We start from the raw sequence: 26,850 nt of genomic DNA, 5'->3' as shown, positions 1-26,850 counted from the left end.
AAATAACCCTTCCATTAATGTTGTGGTGAGTATGGCAGTGTGACTCAGTGCAGAGACTGACGAAACCTACAAAAAGGGGATTTAAGAAGACGACTGGATGTGTGTGCGGTGGATAGCTGCTGTGGTTCTGCTTTTGTATGGGTTCTGTAACTTTATTCATTCTGATCTGTGAGGGTTCTGTCACCAAATCTGTGGGGGTTTTATATATATATATATATTGATTTACTATCTGTGAGGATTTTGTTTTAGCAATGTGTTTTAATCTGGATTGAAGGTTTTCAAAAATTAAGATAATTCACTGAAATAAAAAAAAAGAATCCAACATCCAAGCTTTTATCTCAAAACTGATGCCTATCAGTATCGGCAGCCCTGAAACACAACTTGTGACTTTCCACTACGAGGAAATGTGAAGCATTCATTGGCTATGAATAATCTTTTGTCAACAGACTAATGGTCACTGTTCAGTGAACATCAGTAAGCTCGCCTGTATTCTTCTGAAAGCTGCGTTTAGGAGTTGAACCGAGGTAGACATGTAATGTGTGGAGTACTGCCCTCTGCTGGATAGAAAATAATATTACAACTTTGAAGTGTCACCTGTGCAACTGCCTAAATCAGGGGTCTCTGACTCTACTACTGACCAGTAGGTTTTCTATGCTACCTGCCTTCTGATGAGCCACACCTGTTCCTGGCATTAACCTGGCTCAGCAGAATCCAGGTACCTGCAGGATAGAAAACCTACTGGACAGTAGTTCACCAGGACCAGAGTTGGAGACCCCTACCCTAAAGACCTTCCTGATGTTGTAAATAAGTAACTGAGGCAGCACAGACAGAATGAACTTAACAGCCTCTCATGTTCAAGCACTTTATTTCGGTACCTGTAATATAGTTCATTTTCAAACTCCCTGTAGCATCCAGAGACAAACAATAATAATACAGCATTAATGAAAACAAAAATCTGTATAGCTGTTTTTATATCTGTTTATATTCACATAGGTACAGGCCGCTGAGGTGGGTGTGGCTGCGACTGGCCAATCAGGATGGGAGGCTCGCGTGCCGGGTGGGTCATTTCTGGATAAAACCCCAGCCTCAGAGCCTCGCCGGCCCAGCATGCGCCCCCTGCTCCCAGGCCTCAGAGCGGAAAATGGCCCAGTCCAGCTGGCCCCATGTCCCCCGCAAGCCTAGTGCTTAGTGGCAGTAGACGCACGGCATGGTCACGCTGCAAAATCAAACCGTATGCCACAGCAGCCCTCCGCGTCGTGCCAGTGAGGTCCGCCCCCACCCCCCACCCATCTATTCCAGAAAAATCCCAGCACAGCAGACGTAGGGAAACAGATTTTGTGTGGGCATCAGCAGGCAGAGATGCTCCACGCATCAGCAGTCAGGCTGTTTTTCCCAAGATACGGCCTGACATGTAACCAGCTAGCGTTGGCCCGAATCATTGCCCATGTATGAATCAAAATAAGTGTTCTTCAGCTTTTCTGAAGTCATCACAATGTGTTTACAAATAGACAGTCCTCACTGAGCCCCCACACCATTCTCTGTTTCCACGTCTCTTAAACAATGGCAGTAATGTGTCAGAGAAATAAAAAAAAACAAAAAACTACATTCACAGGAAAATAAATTGCTTTAAACAATACAGAAGCTTTTGGCATTTTTCGACATAATCTGCTGGTTAGACATAAGTAGTTGGCTGTGAGGAGATTATCCCCCTAACAAAGTATTATATATAGATTCTGTAAGCCCTCATGGCTTCGTCAGTCCGTGGTAAACAGCACCTCAAAGGCCCTTGACACAACCTTGGTTACCAGCGAGCCTTCAACTAATGCATAGAAGATTAATATTAAAATGCTCTTTAACCTCCTGAGGAAGGGGGCTGTCATGCAATTTAATAAATGGGAGAGGGAGAGGAAAAGAAAGGTAAAGAGGGGAAGAGACACAGAGAGAGGGGCAGAGAGTTGGAGGGAAAAAGAGGGAGAGAGCGAGAAGGAGAGAGAGAAAAAGAGATAAGAGGATGTGGATAGAGAAGGAGAGAGGGGGAAAGAGAGGGAGAGGGTAAGGAAGAGAGAAAAAGAGAAGTGGATATGGACAGAGAAGGAAAGAGCGAGAAAGGATAGAGGGAAAGGGAGGGAGAGAGAAACGGGCAGATTTCTCAATGAAGTCAAACACTAGGATCCATATAGTTTTTTTCCCACATTAAACATATAAAGAAAAAAATAACCAAATCAGATCAGGTCAAATATTTTTCCTCATCTGTATACCACAGACTTCATTTTGGCATGCTAACCATTCTTTGTTTACAAGCGTTTACAATTCCCACTGATCCTATCCTTTCCACCACTCTTTGTGCCCAAGGGCGCACTAGGGGTTCGCTGGAAGCTGAGTATTAGATGCCAGGAAGGAGCAAAAGTTATGGAAATATCACTGTATAAGGAACAGCATTTCACAGAGTCGAACGCACTGATCCACAGAAGACAACCATTAACGAGACGATCAGAAGAATTCTGTCGATTTGCATAGTGCATAAATTGCGCTTTTTCTTTCAAAGAAGAAGAAGCGTACCAGTGAGATTTTTGGGAAAACCCAGGCCAGCTCTTTGTCCAAGGTGCACGTAGTACTTAGATAGGCTTATATTCCATTTTACAGGCAGCATTTGCATGACCCTTCCTACAGTGTGACGCCCCCAGGGCATGATCTGCTACAGCAAATGGGGTGGCACCACGTCCCATGGCCAGAACGTTCAGGAGCAGGATGTTAGGTTCAATACCGGTCACTCCCAGACGCTAACCGAGAACCACTGCCCTACTACTGACACTGCACTGGACACACTGACCAGTGCCATACACGTTATAGTGCAATATTTACCTCGCAAGGCTATTCCAGTTCTAGTGGGAATTATGCATTTACAGAGTGTAGAGCATGGAGAATGCCCAGGTCAGCAGATTCATAAAAATCTCTAAATCGGGGGTTTGGGAAGGTGATGAATGCTGAGTGTTTAGGGGAGAGCTGATTGGTTTAACCACAGCTGGGTTTTGTACTAGTCATGTTACAGTACCAACCTCTAACACAGTGGTCTCCAGTCTTTTTTTGCAGAGAGCTACGTTTACAAAGAAAAATATCCAGGGAGGTACCGAGTCATGATGGTACATTCTGCTGACCGGAACAGGGCGGAGAGGGAGGTGTTGCAATGGACTACGAATGTCAAAGGGGCTCAAAAGGGTGATAATCTCACAATGGACCCACCAACAGAACTGGGCCTTTTTATGGACTGGGTGAAACTGTGGCCTTGCTGGGTTTCTCACTGGGAAAGACCTCAATTGCTCTGTACAGGGAGGCGCTACTAGAAATTATGGACCCCAATGAAGTATATCATACAAGTGCTCTAATCAAGACCAAGCCAATTATTTTCCACATTTTTTAGGGTTCCTGTCACTCAGAGCCTCTTGGAATCGTCCTAACTTCGTCCCCCTTCATGGAGCCCCTGTCTGTACACCATCACTAACCAGGGTTTGCAGATTTCTGGGGGAATCTAGGCCTCAAAACCAGGCCATGGGCGGGATTCCTATGTGCCGTTGATAACCAATGGTGGCCAATCAATAAACTGTCGATGACAAAAACCCCGCCCACTGTGGATTTTGAAGCCCAGATTGCAGTGACAATGGAGGGTTCACAGTCCCGCTGAACATGTGGACCAATGCTTTAGTACTGTAAAATTCTGCGGGTTCGTGCTGGTTGTGAAGCAGGCATTACTGTCCGCATTGGTCTCGGTCAAGTCTCCTTCGTCCTTATTCCGTTTCATTCATCTGGGTCTGAGCCAGAGCCACCCCCCTGCTGGCTAGTGTGACTTTGGACACACTAGCCCCTGATTCGGACCCCAGCTGTGCTTTGGCAGAGAGAGCCCCTAATTAGGTATGCACTGGTGGGCGGGGCTTTCCGCGCCAGCTGACGTCAATGGCCCACTCTGGTTCCTGTTATTCCACCTCCATGGCCTGTCCTTCCCCGTCCTTCTTCACACCACCACCCCCTCCACCCCCTGTTGGCACCCCCCAGTTTCTCAGCTTTGTCCCACCCCTGTCCATGACTTCTCACACCAGTGCGCCCTCCATCTTCCTCTGTATCCATGTCCATTTCAGGGCTCCTTGCCCCACCTTCCCCACCCTTGGCCAGCCTGTCTGTACCTCACCGCCTTTGATCTCTGACTCTTCCAGGGGCGGAAGGAGTCAGAGACACCTACTGCAGCCACACCCGGGTGGTCAGGATGGAGTGGGGGGAAGGAGGGGGCTCTGCGGGGATCACGGCCTGCAGGGGTAAGGAAGGACAGTCCGGCATCACATTTACACACAAAAACAGCAGCACCAACAGATCAGCAGCAATTTTGAGAATGCAAATTCACAATGCAAATGGCACTGGGGAGGCATAGAGGCACTGGGGTGTGTAGGAAGAAGAAGCAGGAATTTGCGGCTACTGACTAAAGCCACCCCAGCTGACTGCATGTATTCAGCTTACTGGGATCAGCAAAATCACAGAACTAAATGATTAAATTGCTTCAAAGAAGAATTCCAGGTTATGTTGTAAAAATCAGAAACTACTTTTCTTAAGAAGGTCCAGCTCCTCACATGTGACGCTGTCTTTATATTTTCTAAAGTTTTGTCTCGTTACTTAATAGAAAAATTGGTCGGAACGCCAGTGATCCGCAAATCACTTTCAGGTTGGTCCAAATGCGAGGCATTTTTGTATTTAGGTAAGAACTGGACCTTCTGCCCTATTCACTCCGGTGCAGATGGAGGGTCTGTTACTCTGCAGCTGGCTGCCTATCGACAGGACAGTCCTACCCCTTTAACCGCCGTGTTTCGCCGGCTTGACGCGTAATGCGACTTAGTCAGACTGCATGCCTAGGATGAGGAGGAGCGTTAGAAGGAGAAGGCGTAGAGTAAAAAGAATGACAAACTAACAGGAACGGTTACCAACCGCATGTTCTCTGTCCGGCCGACGACATAGAAACAAGGCTCGCCCAGTTTGGAGTTGGTCATACACAGCGACAAACTGGACAGCTCCACTGGGAGGAGGGGAGGGGGCAGGGGGAGCATGCAGGATGAAAGAAAGGAGAGACGGACACCCAGAACAGGACACAGTGAGAGAAGTGAAAATGCAGTTAATACACTGGATAAGAAAGAAGCCAACACAGTAAATAAGAGCCCCCCCTCTCCCCCCCCAGTAAAAGGTTACATAAAGAGGTCAAGGTGCCCAGGGGTCCTGGAGGAGGTGGGGGATACGACAGTTTAAGTGACTGACATGATGTCACCTGATCACGGGACGCCGGATGAAACAAAGCTAACAGTTAATTCTGGAAATAAACAGCTAATTAATAAGAAGCTATTCGTGGTCCCTGTCAAAGCAGCATATAAATAACTAAAGGAAGCACACAGCCTGCTCAGCTCGGGCACCCACCGCTGGCATGGAACCGTTGTGTGTCCTAACCCCCTCCCCTCACCGTAGTCAGGCACGTATCCATTTCCCTTCTTCAGCACCAGGTGGATACGGTGCCCCCCCCGGCGGATCTGCTCCACGGCCTGGCTGTGGGTCATACCTGCCGTGCTGTCGCCGTTGATCTCCACCAGCTGATCGCTGACCTGCAGGGGGCGCAGAGAAGGGCAGCTATCTCAGCAGCGGGGACGCACACGTACACACACACGCGCGCACACACACATGCTATTTAAGGTTTTTGTTTGCATGCACAAATCTTTATAAAAATTAAACTAAACTTGTTCCCACAACCTAAAAAGTAGAAGATTTCACCTCATTGTGGGGAAATTTGGTTTCAACCATGTGGTTAATACAAACCCACACACACACACACACACACACACACACATTCACCCTGAGACTCATTTATCCCGGGAGAAGGCTGGCTCTTTAATGCTGAAAGCTTTGGCATTTCATTCCGATGTGCTTTTAATGCTAGCTGTAAAACAGCACTCTCCATCCCCCCCCCCCTCCCCCCCCCCCCCTGCAGGATACATCGCAAACATTCATCACCACCATACCCACTTGAAGCAAGGCAGCCATTTTCTGTCCAACCTCTTTCTGGGTAACAAATCTAGACACAAAATCATGCAACCATTTCACTCCTCTGGAGGACAGGCAAACTCTGTATACACACACACACACACACACACACACACACACACACACACACGTATGGGGCTGGGGAAGCAACCACACCCAAACCCTCCTTGAAAATGAAGGGCACATGGAAGCCTCTTTGAGGTACAGGTACAGCACAAGGACCCAGATCCCAGTATGTGGCTCCAACCTGAAGCTCACCTGTATCTTTTGGCTTCGAGAGGCGGGGCCTCCTTCCATGAGCCCCAGCACATAGAGACCCATGTTGTACTCGCTGCCCCCCCGCAGGCTGAATCCAAAGCCCGTGGGTCCCCGATCGAGGTCCACATTGTAGTACTTGGAGTCCTGCTTGCAGAAGGTTGGGGGAGGGTGGTAAGATAGGAGGGAAAGGTTAACAGAGGTTGTGATGAAGCCAAACACACACAGGGAACAACGGCAACGCTGGTGTGGATCTATTGCCGATTCACAGCTCACCTTGGACCGCAACCTGTAAGTTCTCCTGGCTCTGTAGGCAGGCTCAAGCGCCATGGACTCGGAGAGGGCGGAGGAGTCTGGGAGAGAGCAGGACACCCATGTCAGAGGGGAGTCCCCGGGGGGGGGGGCGTGTGTGGCTATGTGTGTGAATGCCCCGATGCCATGCGGCCGAAAGCATGTCGACATCACAGAGGGGAATCCCCAATGTTACGCACAGCTGACTGCGCTGCGGGGCACGACAGTGAGGCGCAGTGTGGTGCCGGCACGCCGCAGCATCTGGGTGACCTCACGGTGCGGCAGTGTCGCCACGCAGCGGCCCTCCACCGCCTCCAGCCGGTCGCCGGGACGGATCTGCCCGCTGCGGGCTGCTGGGCTGCCACGGCGCACCGTTACAAAGCGATGTGGCAGCAGAGGGGGAGCTGTGGGGAAACAGGGGTAGGGGATCAGTGAGAGGAGAAGGGGGAGGAGGAGAACGATGGTGAGGAGGAACGCAGGGCCAGAATCGGCCGTCAGACTCCCAGGACAGCTGACCGGGGTGAGGATAACCAGATAGCCAAGAAGCCAAGACTCCGAACTGCAAACACACTGATGTATTATGTAGGAGAAACTGGGATGTAAATTAGCTGTGACTCAGTTTACTGTATAATGGTTCAATGGTGCTTTTCATTATTGGTAATTGAAGCTCTTTCTGGCTTGTTGATCTGTATGAAAATGTAGCCAAATCTCTTGCAATACATCTAGGTTCTATTGCTTTTAATCCCCTTGTGGACATCAGATCCTTATACTGTACATAGACCAGCCCAGCCAAACAAGCCAGGAGACCCGACCAAATCGCCGGGGGGGTCTACAACATGGCCGTCCAGACCATAAACCCCAGGGTCAGTTATTCACTGCCCACTTGTTATTAATAAGACTGAAAGCAGACTCTCTGTTCTGGCGGCTGCTGTATTAACTAGTAGTCAACAAATAGCAATGGACAACCAACTGGGGAAATCAAATCAAAGGAAAAACTTAGAAAGTGATGGCTGCCAGATCAAGTCAAATGCTAATCTCCAGGCTCCAGAGATTTTTGGGAGGAGGGAGTGGAACTTGGAGGTAATGAAGGGGGGAGGGTGAGCTGGACATGCACATGACAGGAAAAATAATGAGACATGGAAGGCGCTGAGTCCCAGATTTAATGAGCTGAAAGGCCTCGGTAAATATGATGGAATTATTTCCATCTTAAGCTTATCCAATCAAACTAGTGTTTGTCACTTCATTTGCATATGAGTGTCGCATTGTAATTAATATGCAGCCAATCAGCCAGCACCATAAAGGAGAGACACGGCAGGGGTGCGGAGGGGAGGATTCACACTGATCACCAGGATCACCTGCTTTCTGGGTGGATTCTGAGTCCATGTCTGCAGCATAGAAGCCCTGGTGATGTCAGAACACCGACGCACAGGGGGACTCTGTCCTCAATTTCAGGAAGCAGATACAGGAAAGCTGCTTCATATGAAATTCACCTCCTACTGACTCCATGAGAACCACTTGTGTCATCTCACCTGAATTTTTACTACGTTTTAAGTGACTCCCAGTAACATGAGACAGGAGGCGTTCCTGACAAGCTCAGGCATGTTTCTAGATATAACCTGTTACATATCGTGCTTGGGTGCATTTAGACGAAAGACACAACATGGTATAATCATCTCGAAATGGAACGTTGCCGTTCATATTCCAACACACACTGCTACAGTTTCTCCGTGCCGCCAGCATGATTATGTAACACACCAGTCCGTGTAGATGGCACCCACACACTGAATCATCCATGTAGCCCAGGCCAGATCACAGCACCCCGTGTCCCCCTGGGATCAGCCCTCTGGGAGAAAGCTGTAGGAAGACCTTCCTGCCCTTAGCCAATGAGATGAAAATGTCTCATTTTCCCTAGAACAATGAGCGAATGTGCATGTCAAGAACGCTAAGACTGTACTTCTGGTTTTGACAAGACTGGTCTTGCTAACTTGCCTTCCAAGAACGAACTTGGAACACAATGAATCATGGGATTGGTCTTGTTCAGTGAGGATGCAAGTGATGTATCCTTGACATTTGGGGCAGAGCAAGAATGATATCCAGGGATATTTACCGTCCTCTGTACTTCTGTTCTTGAGTAACTGGTCTTCGGCACTGGAAAATTATGTAATACAGGTACACGAGAACACAAGTATGGTAAAGTACACATATTGAGATTCACCCAATGTGACACTACAATGGCAAAAGAACATCTTTCCAGCATTACATAGAGTCTGGTGAATTAGATGTCTATTAACCAGTATCAGTCCATCAAACGTGTCTGTCTTCAGCAGGTGCATTTAAACTTAGACTTGATCAAAGTCAAGTTAGATAGGGATAATCTGTCTTAAAGCCTCTGCCTCATCTATCGCAACATGCACCACGACTCAAGCAATGCATAGCCGTAAATACAAAAACAGATAAGGCTTTAAAAGGGTCTAAACGTGGGCTTTGCCTGCATTCTGAACAACACAAACACTGAAATTGTTCCTGTGATGAATCGACGCGTCACGTTTTCACCTCTCTACTCTAAAAACAACGGCGCCAGTCTGGCATGCAGAGGAAACCTCAGAGACCTGGGTGACATTGAGCAGGAAGCGACCGCTGAGGCTTTGGCAGGAACGGGAGGATGTGAACGTGCTGTAACGATGTCCTCAAAGTCAGGCACCGTCACACGTCCGTTTGCGCCGCACAGGCCAAAGGTGCTGCTGCAGGCGGAATTACTGCACTGGTGTACGGCCTAGAGAGTCCGACACTGACTAGAGCTCAGGGGAAGCTCAACGGTTTGGGAGCCACAAAGAAAATCACTCACGTCCATCGATTTCAGGCATCAGAAAGACTTTTCAGGTAGATATTAGGCAGCGGGTATAATAGTATATAAGGAAAGAGGTCCAAGTGGCAGGAACATTTTGCCGTTAGACCCTTCAGTAAGGCGGTTTGTCCTAACCCTAACCCTAACCCTAACCCTAACCCTAACCCTAACCCTAACCCTGATTCTCGGTCGTTAATCAGAGATTATACAGTACCAGTCAAAAGTCTAGAAATCACTTGTTTTTCAACAAGATAATGATCCTAAGCAGACCTCGAGGTTATGTAGTAAGTATTACCTTACGAATAAGGTAAGAGATGGACTGCTATGACAGATGACCAAGTCCCCACAATCCCCCTGACCTAAACCCTATACAGCTGGTTTGGGATGAGTTGGATTGAAAACCAAGAGTAATGCAGCAAACTTGTGCCCAGAACTTGTAGAAACTCTTTCAGAACTGTTGGAGAAGCATTCCGGCTGACTACATCTAGAAGCTCATACCAGGAATGCCAAGGGTCTGCAATGGCGTCATTGAAGCAAAAAGGGAGTTAAAATTTCACAAAATCCTGAGATACTGAACACTTTTCTTGGTAGCTAAGTGCATTATTTCATTGCCTTGAAGCATTTTAGAGGAGCAGAATAACAACAAAAAAGGAGGCAAGTGAATTTCAAGCAGGTGTGTTTTGATTGGCACTGCAAGGATTTCAACTTTGGGAATGATTTTAGAAATTGAGAGAAGCACTAAAGACTCTTATTGTCTGCTAACATCAGGTTGTACACGCAGAGGCACTGTAAAGCAATGATGGATGACGATGAATGGGATTATGCTCTTGTCTTATTGCATGACCGTGTAGCAATCCAAGCTGCTAACTTCGCTGCCTTTCTACCATGCTGTCAGCATTTCCGCCTTCCACTTCAACCACATTTGATATGCTGGGTGCTGGGCGAGGGGGGATAAGTGGGCTTCAACAGGGGTGTCCAAGCTCCACGAAGAGGGCAGCACTACCAAACAATAGCAAAAGGAGTGTATAATTTTGTGGTTCATCTACATTTGATTTATTTAGCAAATGCTTTTATCTAAAGTGACATGCATAAGGGTCTGCTGTGCTGACCTTGGGGTTCGAACCAGCAACCTTCTGAACACAGACACAATGCTGACTCACACGTCACCCCCTAACATGAGCAGCATCGGAAATTAATCTGGCCCACTCACCTGAGCCAAGTACTTTAGGTGAAGGGTGAGAACGAAAACACTAACTGAACAACTAACTGAACAACCTGAACCTGAACACTAACCCGCTGGCTAGTAAACAAAATGCATGCCTGACTATATCTTTTACTGCACTAGCCCCAGGGATGGATTATGGGTTGTGTGGACCCCTGGGCAAAACGTTCGCGAGGCCCCCCCCCTCCCTCCACCACCACCACCACCACCACAACAATCACAATTCAAGGGCCCTTGGCAGCCAAACGCCCTCCCTATAGGGTCAGGGGCCCTTGTAGGCAGAGGATCAAAGAATGTAGGCCCTCTAAAATAGACAAACGAAAATACATTGTTGATAAGAGTTGCAAATTGTTTTGGGCTAGGGGCCCCACGGGCCCCCTGCACCCCAAGGGCCCCTGGGCAGCGGCCCCGCTGGCCCGGTCCGTAATCCGTCCCTGACTAGCCCAGTTAGCTGGCAGCAAAAATCTGCACCACTGAGTATAAGGAGGTTCAGTCATTCTACTTCTACATCATACCGGCCTCAAACGAATGGTTAAAACAGGAAAATAAAAGTTTTGGCTAAAGAGGAATTTTACCAGGCTGAACAAAACTAACTTAACAGGTTTTCTGTTCTCAAGCACAGTAGCAGCAAGGAGCAAGCATGATTAAAGCGAATCGGAGTGATAGCATTGTGGCTGAGCTAACTAGACTTGTTGGCCATGTGGGGCCCTTACTGCTGCCCCTAGAGCCGGACACTTAAGCCATAAAACACTGTGCTCCCCAAATGAGTAACAGGAAATCCTCTTGGGGTAAAGGTGTCTTTAACCAATGTGAACAGGGCAGCGATGATGATGAGCAGGAATACTGTATATGAGGAAGATGAGCGGGAAACATGGGATCAGAGCAGCCGATGCAGCAACTGTCTTGTTCAGGACACCACTGTGGGGCCCCATTCGGGAACCTGTCATAGCTGCTGTCACCCGCAAGCGGCAGACGGTGCCAAGTCCGCCGGCACGGTAACGGCTAGTAGCTGCGCTTCTGTTGACGTCCCCTGCCATCGCAGATCTTGGCCCTGAGTGTGAAGCTCTGTCATTGTCCTCAACTGGGGGAGCACACTGGTGACACATTAGCTGATCCAGGATCAAGCACTGAGGCTCTAGTTTTGGAAAGACAGTGGAACACCAACCAAAGTGAATTTCATAGACTACAGAAATGTAACCCAGGAAGGAAAGTCACAGTACTGAGTTACTGCCAACAACCATCAGTACTTAGAGTCACAAAAGCAGCCTCTATGCTAACCAAGCCACTAGCTACATAGTTTCTACAACTACCCTGTTCACTTTTATCACTTAAACACACTCAGGCAAGTCATTCTGGCTACACATATCATTAGGTTCTAGGAGGAGTCATCAGTCATGAGTTTGATTAAGAGGAAATTATACCACTGCTGTCACACCCAGCAATTCTGCCATTTTGATTTTAAAATCACAGAGCAGAGCGATGCGATGCAAATTACCTCACAGGGATTAGACCTCAATAGCTGAGAGAATCTTGCATCCAAGTGTGAACTTACAATAGCTATCGTAAACCTTACATTGGAGACAGAGATGTAAAACCCTATGGAGACAATTCAGAATGATTCATTACTATGATCCTGTGTCTACAGGCGGTGCAGTTCTGATGTAGACACCGTCATTGCTAGAATATCCTGAAGCACAGTTGACTCATGTTAACAATTACTAAGGTGTCACGTCTTTATAAAAATCCCAGAGTGTTTAGTTGTGAGGAAGGAGAAAAATGTTGTTTCATTTATTTAAATTAAATTAACCAGCCGTGCTCATGTACCACTGGTCTCTTATTGTTCCTTCATGAAAATACCCAGCTCTACAGACATATTTTAAGTTAAAGTTTAAGTTAAACTTTTTCCTTAACTTCCATAACTGGCATGGTGCATGGTAACATCTGACACCCCCTGAAAGCCACCATTTGTCAGACCCAAGGTGTCCAAAGAGTGTTATTAGGATTTTTGACCTGGAACCACCATGACGACGCCTGATTGGCAGCTTCCGGGGATGAGGACAGTGCTGGAAAGCTGCAGCTGCTGCTCCCATAGCATGAACTCACCCATATTTTCGTCTGTCTCAAAAACATTCAATTCAGGTCGCGGTGGATTTCCAGATAAGCTGCAAGACATGAACTAGACACAACCCTGGTGGGTGATGAGACTTTGAATCCTCCTTCAAATTTTACACAATAATAAAAGACATAATAAAAAATAAAATATCTTTCCAGATTTTGAAAAAAAAAAAACACACAGGAAAACTTGGAGTTTCATATATGACGAGGGAGTGAAAATGACATCTTTCGAGTGAATGCTCAAGACAGAGCCACACTCTGACCTTTTACACTGACGTGATTCCAATCAAGAAGCCAAGGACACATAGAAACTGGGAGGAATGACACCATGGAGTCACCCTTCTACAGATACCCTGTAGATTCTGTCACGACATCGTCCCCAGACCCCAGAAGCTTCAGCCGGCGCATCCAATACACAGGTTACTGCAGACCAAGATTAGAACCACAAACTGTGACCACCTGTCAAAAATTCAGCACCATTGTTTAGGAGCAGCTGTCAAAAGTCAGCCCAATCATAATCCTCCATGCCTGGCTCCCACTAACAGCCCCAGCTGGCTCACATTTGAGGAGGCTTCGTCAGAAGCTAAGAGGTAGGAGAAGTTGGGGAAGCATCTGGCTACTGCCTATAGCCAGGCTGTAGTGCTGCAATGCCTGTGCCAACATGGCCGAAGTCATGACCTGACTGAGGCCAACGACTGGCCAGGCCCATGCAGCTCCGCAGCTCCCCATTTTCCCTCCTTCCGGGATCCAAATAAAAAGCTGTCTTTCTGGGGTAATATCCTAAACCCTCCCAGCTCCCTACTGTCTGTGGGTCTAACCCACAGAGCCACACACTGCCCAATTGATGTCATTAAGGAGCAAGTGGGATCAGTAAAATGTCTCAAAAAGCGGATTGATCAACTTTCCTTGTAGTCTGTTTGTGGTGTCTTGGAGCAGACAAGCTACCCAGGATGCTGAAGAGATAGGAAGCCATCTGAATGCTCTCCAGGGCTAAGAGGAAGGAGAGCTCCTGGATCAGCACCAGGATGTGTTCTCCTCTAACCCTGGCAGGACACACATCACCTAGCGTCACATCCAGACCTCTCTGGGAGTAGTTGTTCAGCAGTGGCCCTGCCAACTAACTGACTTTAGCAAGTGGAATGAGGTGTCTCTGTTTTTCAAATATTTCATGGCAAGAACTCATGAGGTGACAGAGGTTAGAGACGACCCAGTACATTTCCACCTTGGATCTTAACAGTAAGTCAGAGATGAGATTGTGTGGACACACTGAGCCTACATGCTTATCCAGATGACGTCACCCATACGAAGCATCATCTGGGGCTCTCTGAAGCTCAATACCTTGGCTTTTGGTTTCGGTATGGACTCCTGAAGTTCCAGCAGAAGAAGATCACTGAATATGACATGACCAACAGCTAAGACACAGGTACGTGCTTTCCTAGTGTTGAAGGGATATTATGGGTCCTTATTCCCTTCTTCTCCTTCTAGACATTAAAGAATACCCTTATAGCCAAGCTGGTCCTCCTCACCCATGACACGACCAACCTTTCATCGTGCAGCACTGTGTTGGCCCAGGATTTTGATGGGGAGAAACACCTACTGCTATACCTGAGCAAGAAACTGACCCAGGCAGAAAACTGGTATTCTGCTGTGGAAAGGGAAGCCCTGGCTTGCAAGAAGAGCTAGAAATGTCAGGTCCAGAAAGTACAAACCCTTTCCAATATTTTGCTTCAACGAACCAGTTCAGTACTTTGTAAATGTGACTCCTCATACTCAACTGATTCGTTGAAACAAAATCTTGGTCTGGATTTGTACTTTCTGAACCTGAACTTTGTACCTCTGCTTGCAAGTGGGCTGTCATGGAGTTTCGATGCTTCTTCATCAGGCAACACTTTACCCTCATCACGGACCATGCTTCGTTCAAGTGCAAGGGCAGGGTCACCTACTGGTTCCTGTCTCTCCATGACTTATCATTCCAGGTGCAGCACTGGCTAGGAAGAGGAAACCAACACCATCTGAGTCGAGGTGAGACTCTAAGGAGTGTCACAAAATTGCCCTCAGAACATGAATACTGTAGCTGCTCCGACCAAAGTACAGGTGACTGCCAACTTCGGTCAGCACCATGGACAGCAGCCACCCATCAAAACTGCAGTGCCTTTGTTTCGGACCTGCTGACAAAACTAACCATCAGATTTAGGTAGGCTGTGCTGCTGCAGCCAGCCACAAAACTTATACTGTTATTACTCAGTACTCAATAGATTTCCCTGTAGAAAATTAAAAATATTAACACCAACACAGATCCCAGTGCAGGACCAAGAGGATACCGATGTGTCACAGCACATGGATTTCAGTGATAGCAGTATAAGGGGAGGAGTCAAATTAGCAAAGCCCATCCCCAGAGGGAAGTATGGGTCACAGTCATTGGTCAATCGCAGACATACAAATGAGGGCTTAACCTACCAAACAGATCACAAGTTGACAAGCATACAAGCAATAAGATGACAAATCCTTCAACAACTTGTATCTCGATCTACTGTAATGGCGATATGCAGCACTGTGCCACAACAGCTAGTAAAAGCACAGTGAGCAACACCTACAGTGAATTCCGCAAAAACAAAAAGCAATAAATATGGTTGGAGCCCTTCAGAGTTTTCATTTCAGCCTGCAGCCACTTGAGCACCGCTCTGTGGTTTTGAAATTGCAGATGTGAAGACACTCCAAATCCCACAAAAAGATTCCGTGTTAACGTTCAAATCCAGATAGACGACAATCGATGACAAGCATAAAAAAAAAAAATCTCAACCTCTCCTCACAAGACAGACATTATTGTGTCACTCAGTGCATGTGGACATATTGAAAAAGGCAAGATACTGAGTCAGAAATAGGAGGCAAAAGGTGAAGATAATCTGGGGAGTGAAGCGGATCCCTTTAAAGCGTGAGCAGAGGCAAGGCAGAAGGATGGAGGGATGGACGTACAGAGGATGAAACAGATGTTTCACCAACAAAACAGAGCGGGAAGAACAGCTGGCATGGTTGGTGGGGGGGGGGGTTAGGTGGATGGGTGGGGGGGGATGGAAAGAGGAGAGGAGATGGGAGGGTGGGGGCGGAGAGGGACCAGTGCCAGCTACCGATGATGCGTTAAGCCAGAAGAACCGGCCCGTTTTCACAGAGCTGAATTACAGCCCAGAGTCAGTGCAGGGTACCGGCACCACAGGGGCCAGGGGCTGGAAGACAGCGGAGCACGACTCGTACTGGTGAGCGGCACCTTTTAACCAGCTTTAACCAACTTTAACCAACCCATCTGTGGAAAAGGAAAGCTTTTATACATTAAACGTTATCCCAAGCAACGTCCTGCACCTAACCGTCCGACAGGAGACGTCATGACCTTCTCACAAAAGAGAGGAGATCTGAGTCATGCACTGGAACAAGTAACAAAAGCATCACACTCTGCTCGTTGTCAGCACTAGAGAAAAAAAAATGATTGCAGTTTAACTACAAAAGGAAGAAGGGTGTAATTTAGGGCAGTGTTTCCCAGCTCGGTCCTCAGGGACCCACAGACGGTCCACGTTTGTGCTCCCGTCCAGCTCCCTGCCAGAAAATCCACATTTTTGCAATTACATGGACTGTCTGTGGGCCCTGAGGACCAGATTGGGAAACACTGATTTAGCGAATCTGGAACATCCTGGTTAGATGCCACACAGTAGCTGTAAGCAACCTTTTCCAGACATCTAACCCTGCAGAGGACGGTATAACATTACTGGGGCATTGCGGGATTACAGAGGACAGTTTTCCAGACCCCAGCGTCCCAGAAGACCTTGCGGTGGCCAGGCGCCTGACACGTTTTCCCAGAGGCCCAATAAATGATGAAGACAAATGTATGGGAGCCAGTCAGCACACTATAGCGGCCATGGAAACACTCACCTCTGCACATAACCTTAAGCATAACAGCAGGGAGATGTCTTCACAGAGAAACAACGACAAAGGAAAAACAAGCCCAGCCATGGAGTGAGGTGAGAGCAGAAACGCACCATGCAGGGCTGCCAACCTCGGTCAGCTGGCTGCAGTGAGATTTTCAATTGTGACCCATCACCACGAAATGAATCTTAAGTCGCACTGGTAGAAATACACCCATAAGACTCATTTCGTGGTGATGGGTCACAATTCAAGACACCTCTGCACACATACACATGCATTTACATGTAAGTAACAGGTTTATTACCTTGTACATTGTCTGTAGTGCTTGCAAACTACCCAAAGCTTTTGATGTAGCTAAGTTTAGGTTAGTAATGGAATAATAAAGATATCTTGCTTGAGCGTGACAGTCTGAAAGCCTGAGTGTCATGCCACATGTGTGGGAGTTAGCAGCCCTGCACCGTGTAGAGGAACCCAGATCCGGCTGGATCAGGCACACACGCCCACCCCTACTCACCTCGACCGTTTTCCGAGTCCTGGGTCGCGATAACAAAGCCAAAGCCTTCTCCCGGCCTTCTCCTCAGCTCCACCTCCACCGCCCTGGAGAGGATAGGGCTCCGGCTCACCTCGTGGCCCTTGTCTGCCGGGATGGGCCCCTCTTCCACAGTCAGCCAGTCCCGCGGCTCTGCTGTGAGCGAGATGGGCACCAGGTCCAGGAAGCTGGTGCTCTGGACCAGGGCGGGCCGGTCCATGGCTGGGGAAGGGGTACGCACGCGGGCAGATGCCGGAGTCAAGGCATCCATGGGGGGGGCTTTGCCGGATGTCCCGGCAAGTTGAGAGCCACGGTAGAGGAATGGGGGAGCATGTCTGACTGAACCGGGGGAGTTGGGAGAGTAGGAGGGGCCTGGAAGAAAGGATTCAGCCTCTCATAACTCGCCTCCTGCAAACTGAAAGCAATTTCTCCAGCGCTAACAAGTATTTTTTTTGGTAAATTATCATTAGTGGTATTTTGTTCCTGGTTACAGAGCTGCAGAAGATGGCACAGAGACCAGAGAGGCTGCAGCCACATCCTTCCCAGTTAAGGACTGGAGACACATGAAATGCACGACTATAGTACATGGACTGGGAGGGTTACTCACTGCCTCTGTATATCAGCAAAGTGACATCCCCTTGCTTGGTGTGCTCCTGCAATGCTCTCTGCACCTGTAATAGCACCACACGCTCATTAAGACGCCCCGTAGCATTTATGTGTGACCCAGTGAGCCATTATTCCTCAGTTTGTCACAGACACATGAACAAATACGTACTGCAGGTCCCAGAGGTTTAACTGTAATGGACAGCTAAACCTTCCTTAATGACCACTGGGGAAAACACACTGCGTGGTGTTTTTTCTACGTAAAGCACAACTGATCTCGGATCAGCTGATGCAGACATTTCACCCTGCTAGGCTCTACCTGAGCGAAACTGAGGCTTTGCACATCAGCTCCATTGATCTTGATGATGGCGTCCCCTGGCTGCAGAGAGGGGCAATGCCGCCGGTCCCACACCCTCTTCACCAGGGCCAAGCGCCCCCCCTGGCCCCCAGCCGTCACGCTGAAGCCAAGGCCACCCATGCCCTCGCTCCGGCCCAGGACCACGGGTATCAGGTCCCCCGAGGACCCAGTCGGGCCCCCAGGGGACAGGCTGCTTCCGGAGCTGGGTCCGGCGCTCGAGGGCCAGCCGCTGAAGCCAGAGGGGGGGCCGTCCGCAACAGGTGGCGCAGACACAGTGGCTAGGGCACGGGAGCGAGTGCCCCGTGGGGACACAGATGATCCCACCTCCAGCTGGGACAGCGAGATTCTACCGGTGGGCAGCCCGAGGGCGGAAAGGCTGCTTCCAGGGGACTTGGGAGGGGGTCGGTTGAGGGTGGTCAGCCCAGGGAGAGAGTTGTTGTTATGGTTACGGATGGAGGAGGCTCTGTGTGGGAAAAGCAAGGAGAGTGACAGTGAGCAAGAGGGGCTTTTAATGAAGCCATTTCAGGTACCAACAATTAGCGGGGGGGGCATTTAGGAGGTAAACAATGACAAAAAGGTCCCACAGATCAAAGCACACCGCAGTAAATGACACCCTCTACCCTCTTGAATGACACACCATGCCAACACCGGAATCTATATCCAACGCCAACGTTTTCCAGCTGAACTCGGTGTTTCAAGATAGCACCATAATTCATAAAGCATTTACATAATTATTAAACTTAATTGATGTACTTCATTGGACCGGCACACTCAGTACAAACAGGTTTTCACCCGGTCTGATAATTTTGGTACCCAGTGGAAATCAGCGGAATGATCGTCTGTCGGTAACAAGGTGCATCACGGGGAGATGAACGCAGCTGTCTGGGGTACCTGTGTGAGCTGCCAGCAGGCCCCGCCTCCACATCGCTCTGGCCTGGGGAGTGGTCGGGTGGGGGGGGGCGGGGGTACCGGCATCAGCGAATGGGGCCGGCGAGCAGAGCTCGGCCTGAGCCTAGGGTCTCCGTTTGGGTCGGGGTAGGTGGGCAGGCTGCTGGGGCCTGCGGGAGTGGCGTTGCCGTTGGCGTCCAGGATGGCGCTCACTGGCGAGCCAGGGGTGAGCCGAGGCCCCCCGAGGCGGAGCCGCGTGGCTTGCGTGCGAGGCGCTGCCTGCCTGCGCGTCTGCGAGCGCAGCGGCTGCGGCTGCCGCGTGGTCGGGGCCATGGCCGTGAGCTGTTTGGGGCAGCCGTCAGAGTTGTAGAGCATGGGGTACCCTCGGCGCACCACCACGTCCACGCTGTGGCCCACCGGCACGGCCTTCAGGAGCTCCACCACGTCCTTGTGGGACATGCCCAGGACACAGGTGTCATTGATGTACACCAGGATATCCGCTGGGAGAGGGAGATATATCCTATAATCACTATACACAGGTTTTAATTATATATAGAATAAAACACATGGAGAGTTTATTTAATATCATTTATACCTGTAAATAGATAAGCCTTCACAGGCTCTTTCCTCTACATGTCCCTCCCTCTATGCAACCTGACCTCAGATCCGCTGCAGAGTCATGAGTCTCATAGACAATCAGGCAGCAAGTGTGTGTGTGCGTGCACACTTCATGTATGTATTACATTGTGGGGACCAAATATCCTTACAATGTGATAAAAACCTATTATTTATACATTGTGGGGACTATGTTTTTGGTCCCCACAAGGGGAAATTCGATATAATAAAAATTTGTGACTAAAAATGCCAAAAGTCTTGTATTTTGTTTGGTTACTTATGTTTCAGGTTAGGGCTGGGTGGGGGTTAAGGTCGCCATTCTTGGTATTACTGTTTTGCCAATAGAAATGAATGGACGGTCCCCACAAAGATATGAGTATGGGTGTGTATGTGTGTGCGTGTGTGTGTGTGTATGCATGTCACTGTCCAATGTGACTGCAAGATTATAGTATGAGGGTCCATCAGGATTAGGGCAGGACTGAAATTCTCTCAGTGAGAGGTCCAAAAATCACATGGCCCTAATCCTGCAGGAGGGAGGGAGAGAGAGATGGAAAGAGGGAGGGAGAAGGCAGGAAAGAGGGAAAGAGAGAGGGAGAAACAGGGACACAGCCAGGTTGTTGTAGTGCTGTAAACAGTTGCTTCTGGGTACAGCAATTCTGTGTTTGAATCATCCTTTCATGTCTGGGACCTGTGGCCAGAGCAGCCATCCAAGCCTGGCACAAGGATGCCCCCCGCGCCCCCTTCCCCCCCAGACACCCTCCAGCAACAGCATTTCAGCACTTCACTAATACCCCCCTCAAGGCACGCGCTCCACAAGCCTTGCTGGAAGACAGCTACTGTGGAGCATCTCATGACAATAAGCCTGTGATATTTCACGTGATCCCGTGTGAACCTCTGCAGTTTGCTCCGGATCTCACTGAAGCGGATCCTGACGTTAAAAATAAACACAGTGCTCCAGAGCCCCATCCTGCCTCCGTGCTCGCAAGTAAATTACAGACCAGCAGGGGGCGGTGCACACTGTCAGATGACTAATAAGGCCGGAGCCTACAAGTGCCATCTACCGCTGCTGCTGCTCGCATGGATTGTTTTGGATGGTTGCAAATTAGAGAGGGAGCTGAGGGGGAAGCTGATTAAAATCAAGAAGGCAGAGACGATGGGGGGCGTATCCCTCGGTCAGGGACGCTGTTTCAGATTCTGCCTCCTACCCGTGCCGGAAATGTCAGCCTATAAAACAGCATCTCACAACTGCTGTGAATATTCTAATGAAATCCCATCAAATTTAAACACAGCTTTTGTGTAGTGAGTGCAGTACATTAGTTTTAAAGTGCTCTTTAGAACAATGTTTCTCAACCCAGCCTTCAAGGACCCCCAGACAGTCCACATTTTTTGCTCCCTCCCTGGAGCTGCGAGGGAGCAAAAATGTGGAACATCTAGGGTTCCCTGAGGACTGGGTTGAGGAACACTGCTTTAGAACTCGCAATCATTACCCAAGAGCACATTGGGTGGAGTCAATTTCATAGTAAAATTAATTTCACGGCTTGTGAGACAGCTGGAAAGGTCTGGGAATTCTGGGATGGCTCCTGCTTTGAGTGGTTACTGTTGCTAGGTGGGCAGAAGCAGACAGCAGCAGAGTGGGAGAGTGACTTTGAGAAAGAAGGAGAGCTCAGCATGAGTCTCTGTGCCCGTCTCTGTGCCCGGCTCCTAATCTGACTGCAACCTATTTTCCAACTGTCTGGGTCATTGTATCTCTTTTGCACTTCCGCCCTTTTCATCTTTACCAGCTTTGATCACCATTTTAATATTCACCACTAAAACCTTTTACTTTACTTATATTCCCAGCATTGCTTACGGCAGTAATACTCCCCATTCACTTTCCCGGCCACCTCTGTCATGTACAGCCCCCTCCCCCTGGTACCTGTGTTGAGTGTCGGCGGCCCCCCCGGCGTGACACTGTACACTTGCAGGAACTCCCGCGGCCGGCTGCCCCCCACGATGTTGAAGCCAAAGCCACGTGGCCCTTTGCACAGACGGGTGTGGACAGAATATCCTCGCAACTCGCCGGGTTGGTCGGTGAACGGAGGCACTAGGGAACAGGGTGAGACAGGCGGAGGCTGCGATGACAGGGTGGTGCCGTCCCGCCTGAACTCGGGGAACCTACATGCCACTAGATTACGACTCTAACCAGTCTTTCCATAAATAACCTCATGCCTGTTGGCACTGACTGCATTAAATAGTCGTTTGACTGAGTCCTACGCAGTAATGTGAAAGATATATTACCTGAAACTGCAGACAATATTCTACAATGACACCAAGAGAAGACTTTTTTTGTAATTTTTTTGCATGTAATGAATGAAAGACAAAATGCAACGAAAGACAAAATCCCTTCTGGCATACGAGCAGAAATTTATGAGGAAAAGTCACTTTTAATAGAACAGAATAGTGAAGCTGTAATCATCGCCATGGGGAAATTCTCGGCTACCCCATCTTGCTCTCCATGAGACGGACACATACACAGGTGAGAGCCAGCTATAGGGGTCAGGGTCAGGCAGCTTACAGCTGGGGGTTAGGGGCCAAATGGCGGTAGCAGGCTGGCAGTGCAAACATCGGTCGGCAGAAACCAAACGATGCTGTGCCTTCTCTCAGAGAGAATCTGCCATGGAGGCGGACCAGAAGCTGATCTCAACAAGCCTGAAATGAAGCTTGGGGCAGTGGGGATGAAGTCTGGACCTTCATGCTCGCCGTGGTCACACACTGGGGACTGTGGTGAGTAACGTGGTGTGCGAGGACAAGGGGGGAGACATGCTTGGGGCCGACACCTGCTATCCGGAGGGACTCTGCCTTTGTCTGATGACACCCTCTATCGCTATCTTTACATACGTCTTTACCCTTAATCGGTTCTGTCTGTGTGCAGCTTCCATATGACACTCACGCTCATCCATGTTGGCAGTCTCTCTGCCCTGCGCCCTCGGTTCCAGCCAGCTGGTCGTCTTCAAGGTCTGACTGCGAGACAGAGACAGAGATAGAGGCCTGGCTACTAGACCTGCAAAGCTTCCTCATCTATTCATTCTCAAAGCGGCAGGAGATCTGGACTCACGGCCGCTTGGCAGCACCCCTCCCGTGTCTCACGCTGCTTGTAGGAGGACATAAACAAGCTACACTCAAGCTCTAAAGACAGGCTTTAAGAAATCATCTCCATCAACAGGACAGACGTTTAATTACTCATACCCCCCCCCCCCTCAGCCGCCACTGCCTGCTAAGCAGCTTCTGTGCTTCCGGCCCTGCCTCTCTTCCCCAGGTGCCACTCACTCCACGTAGCACGGTTCCCCAGAGTCGCTGAACGATAGGTCCCAATTTTCAGGCAGGCCTCCCGGGCCAGCGCTCGCACTGCCCCCATTCTCCAGGGTGCTGCCGTCTCCGCCGCTGGAGTCCCGGGATTGGCTGGGGGACAGGGTAGTGGGCGGGGCACTGCTGGCCCCCACCGAGCCCGCTGAGAGCACCAAAAGAAAGACACAGTTACAAAAAAAAAGAGAACAATTAGCTAAATGGGAAATGATCAATTACAGGGAAGGTTTTCTGGACTCTATGGTGGTCCAACGGGGCCAGAAAGTACCCGACAGCCCCGAGTCCTCCTCGCTGTTCTCTCCTTCTTCTGCCGCCTTCTCCAAGTTGCTCAGGGACTTGCTGCGGGTGCGGAAGTTCCTCAGAAGGTTACGGTGCTCCTGATAGGTGATGGGAGGGCTCTCCAGCCCAATGTGGACTGGCCGGGGGGTGCCGTAGTAGTTCCCTAAAAGTGGCAGGAAGGAACAGAAGGAAGTGCAGACAAATATATTGTGGTCACTGCAGAGTGGTTACAGAGGTGAGCTGTCCAGGTGTGGAGATGACTCACGGTTTCCAAAGTGCATGGATGACCTTCTATCACCCATTATCTTTTCTGAGTCAATGATGACTGGAAAAATTGCAAACCATTTAGAACAATAAAGTCTAAACAACATGCCAAGAGACACTATCAGTGGGTTTAATCATGGAAGAAAAATGTTGAGAAGTTACCTTGAAATGAAGACTCATGGTGAGCAAACACAGGTCACCATTATATAACCAGGGCTCCCAGTAGAGCCGTGCAATAAAACTTCCTATTTTTCACTGGGTCACCATAGGATGGCGCTGCAAAGCCAAGCCCCCAACACTTTTAATCCGTGGAAACTTTCAGTATCCAGCTGTTAGGAAGTGAAGCCTGTGATTCATTGGATTGCTGCTGTTCCTAATGCCCACGCTGGCAGCGCTCAATCTGGGAGGCCGACTGCCAGCGGCTACCCGGCAATGGCTTTGAGGCTTTCAGAAAGCCGTTTGTCAAAAAACAAGGCGCAGGAGAACACGGCAAAGAGGGTGGAAAATGCAAAGGAAAGGGAAGCAAAAGCCAGTCGAAAGCAACCAGCAGGGGGTGACAGGCAGGGCCACAGGCGAAGCCTGAGAGGATTTAAATATTGAGTGCTGCGTCACTTCACAGCAACCGCGATGGTCTGCAATGCTGTGGCAGGCTCCCCCTGCTGTTTCAGGGACAGAAGTGCAGCACTGTTAGGCAGAACCCCGCTTTTTCCTCAGTTACTACAAACAGAAAAAGGACTCTCCGTAAACAGAAGACCTGTCACGTGTTTCCCAAGGGCCACACTCAGGGGAATTTTAGGCGGCGAGACCCATATGCTCACCCTTGAACTTGCCACTCTCCAATAGGGCACCAGATTCCTCCAGGGAGAAGAATTCCTCAATGGAGACAAAGTTGTAGTCCACCCCGGAGATCTCGCCATCCCGTGGTGGCCTAGTTGTGCCTGCAGGGGGTGCCAGATAAACATATTTCATATATTATATTATATTTGCCTGAAGAGCTCAGAGATGATACTTCTATGAGGCACAGATCTGGAGGTCACAGAACAATTCCGTAACATTTTAGGTTCTCAAGAGTGCAGTTGCTTCCGAATTTCTTAAATGGAAGAAGTTGGGAACAATGAGGACCCTTCCTACAGCTGGCCACCGGAGCAAACTGAGCAGTTATTGTAAGAGATAGAAGCAAGAACCCGATGGTCTCTCTGGCTGAGCTCCAGAGATCTTAGTGGAGATGGCAGAGACTTTCAGAAAGAATGCAGCACTCCACCGATCTGAGCTCTACAGCAGAGTGGCCAGATGGAAGCCTATCCTCAGTAAAATACACATGAAATCCCACTTGGAGTTTGCAAAAAAATACCAAAAGGACTCTCAGACTGAGAACCAAGGTTCTCTGGTCTGATGAAACCAAGATTGAATTGTTTGACCTCAATTCTAAGCATAATGTTTGGAGGATTCAGGTACTGATCATCACCTGCGCAAAACCATCCCAATGTTGAAGCATGCTGGAGGCAACATTATGCTAGGGGGATGGTTTTCAGTAGCAGGGACTGGGGAAACACGTCAGATTGGAGGGAAAGTTGAATAAGAACATAAGAACATAAGAACATAAGAACTATACAAACGAGAGGAGGCCATTCGGCCCATCAAGCTCGCTTGGGGAGAACTAAACTAATAGCTCAGAGTCGTTAAAATCTTATCTAGCTCTGATTTAAAGGAACCCAAGGATTCAGCTTGCACTACATTATCAGGAAGGCTATTCCATACTCTGACTACACGCTGCGTAAAGAAGTGCTTCCTTAAATCCAGCTTGAAATGTTCTCCCGCTAATTTCCACCTATGGCCACGAGTTCGTGTATTTAAACTAATGCTGAAGTAACTATTTGGTTGAACAGCATCCAAACCTGTTAGAATCTTATATACCTGGATCATGTCCCCCCTCAATCTCCTTTGCTTGAGACTGAACAGATTTAGCTCAAGTAACCGTTCCTCGTATGACATTCCTCTAAGACCAGGAATCATTTTTGTGGCCCTACGCTGCACCTTTTCTAAGGCCACAATGTCCTTTTTAAGATATGGTGACCAAACCTGCACACAATATTCTAGGTGAGGTCTCACCAAGGAATTGTATAATCTTAGCATTACCTCCCTTGACTTAAACTCCACACACCTGGAGATATACCCCAACATCCTATTGGCCTTTTTTATTGCTTCCCCACACTGGCGAGAATGGGACATGGAAGCATCAACATACACACCAAGGTCTTTCTCATGATCAGCTACCTTTATTTCAGTGACACCCATGAAATACCTGTACTTTATATTTCTGCTCCCTAGATGGAGTACCTTACATTTATCGACGTTAAATTTCATCTGCCAGGTATAGGCCCAGTTACTAATTAAATCAAGATCCCGCTGTAGCTGCTGAGCCACTAATTCAGTATCTGCTACACCACCCACCTTGGTGTCATCTGCAAATTTCACCAGTTTACTGTATATATTGGTATCCATATCATTTATGTAAATTAGGAACAATAGTGGTCCTAAAATCGAACCCTGCGGTACCCCACTATGAACGCAAGCCCACTGTGACATTGTGCCTCTTATAACTACTCGCTGTTTCCTATCTGTTAACCAGTTATCAATCCAGGTCGCTACAGTACCTAAAATACCTGTCGCTTTGAGTTTAAGTAGGAGCCTCTTGTGGGGGACAACATCAAAAGCCTTTTGGAAATCTAAGTAGATGACATCATAGGCCTTCTTATCATCAACTTCCTGAGTAGCTTCCTCAAAAAACTCCAACAGATTTGTTAAACAGGATCTACCTCTCCTAAATCCATGCTGGCTATCCCGCAAAATGTTATTGGAGTCCAGGTAATCTATCATTTTCTCTTTGATTAAAGCCTCCATAACTTTACCAGTTATACAAGTTAGACTGATTGGCCTATAGTTAGACAAATTACTTCTATCCCCTTTTTTGAAAATAGGCGTTATGAAGGCGTGCTTCCAATCAGAATGGAGCAATATACAGAGGTATCCTTAATAAAGACCTACTCCAGAACGTTCCGGACCTCAGACTGGACAGGTACGCATCCCAGCAGGACAATGACCCTACGCAAAACAAAGACAATGCCGGACTGGCTTTAGGACAACTCTACGATTGTCCTTGAGTGGCCCAGCCAGAGCCCGGACTTGAACCCAATCGAACATCTCTGGAGAGACCTGAAAATAGCTGTCCACCAGCAGTCCCCATCCAACCTGACGGAGATTAAGAGGAT

The 26,850-nt window shown here is 48.7% G+C and overlaps 1 protein-coding gene across 1 annotated transcript in view; it reads right to left on the bottom strand.

The window, feature by feature from the left end:
* Positions 1-4,006: 4,006 nt before the first annotated feature.
* LOC125747667 (membrane-associated guanylate kinase, WW and PDZ domain-containing protein 1-like) overlaps positions 4,007-26,850 on the bottom strand; it is a 37,457-nt gene continuing 14,613 nt past the window's right edge. Inside the window, 16 exon segments of the mRNA XM_049023081.1 lie at positions 4,007-4,296; positions 4,950-5,053; positions 5,489-5,627; positions 6,322-6,465; positions 6,595-6,671; positions 6,810-7,013; positions 17,218-17,604; positions 17,840-17,903; positions 18,155-18,656; positions 19,085-19,152; positions 19,154-19,581; positions 21,612-21,779; positions 22,626-22,696; positions 23,003-23,183; positions 23,307-23,480; positions 24,400-24,519. Coding sequence (XP_048879038.1) covers positions 4,228-4,296; positions 4,950-5,053; positions 5,489-5,627; positions 6,322-6,465; positions 6,595-6,671; positions 6,810-7,013; positions 17,218-17,604; positions 17,840-17,903; positions 18,155-18,656; positions 19,085-19,152; positions 19,154-19,581; positions 21,612-21,779; positions 22,626-22,696; positions 23,003-23,183; positions 23,307-23,480; positions 24,400-24,519 — 2,900 coding nt within the window. The 3' untranslated portion in view covers positions 4,007-4,227.

The sequence above is a fragment of the Brienomyrus brachyistius genome, chromosome 8 (genome assembly GCF_023856365.1).
Source record: "Brienomyrus brachyistius isolate T26 chromosome 8, BBRACH_0.4, whole genome shotgun sequence".
Lineage (NCBI taxonomy): Eukaryota > Metazoa > Chordata > Actinopteri > Osteoglossiformes > Mormyridae > Brienomyrus > Brienomyrus brachyistius.
Note: the sequence above shows the minus strand (reverse complement) of the source record. Positions and strands in the feature narration are given on the sequence as shown.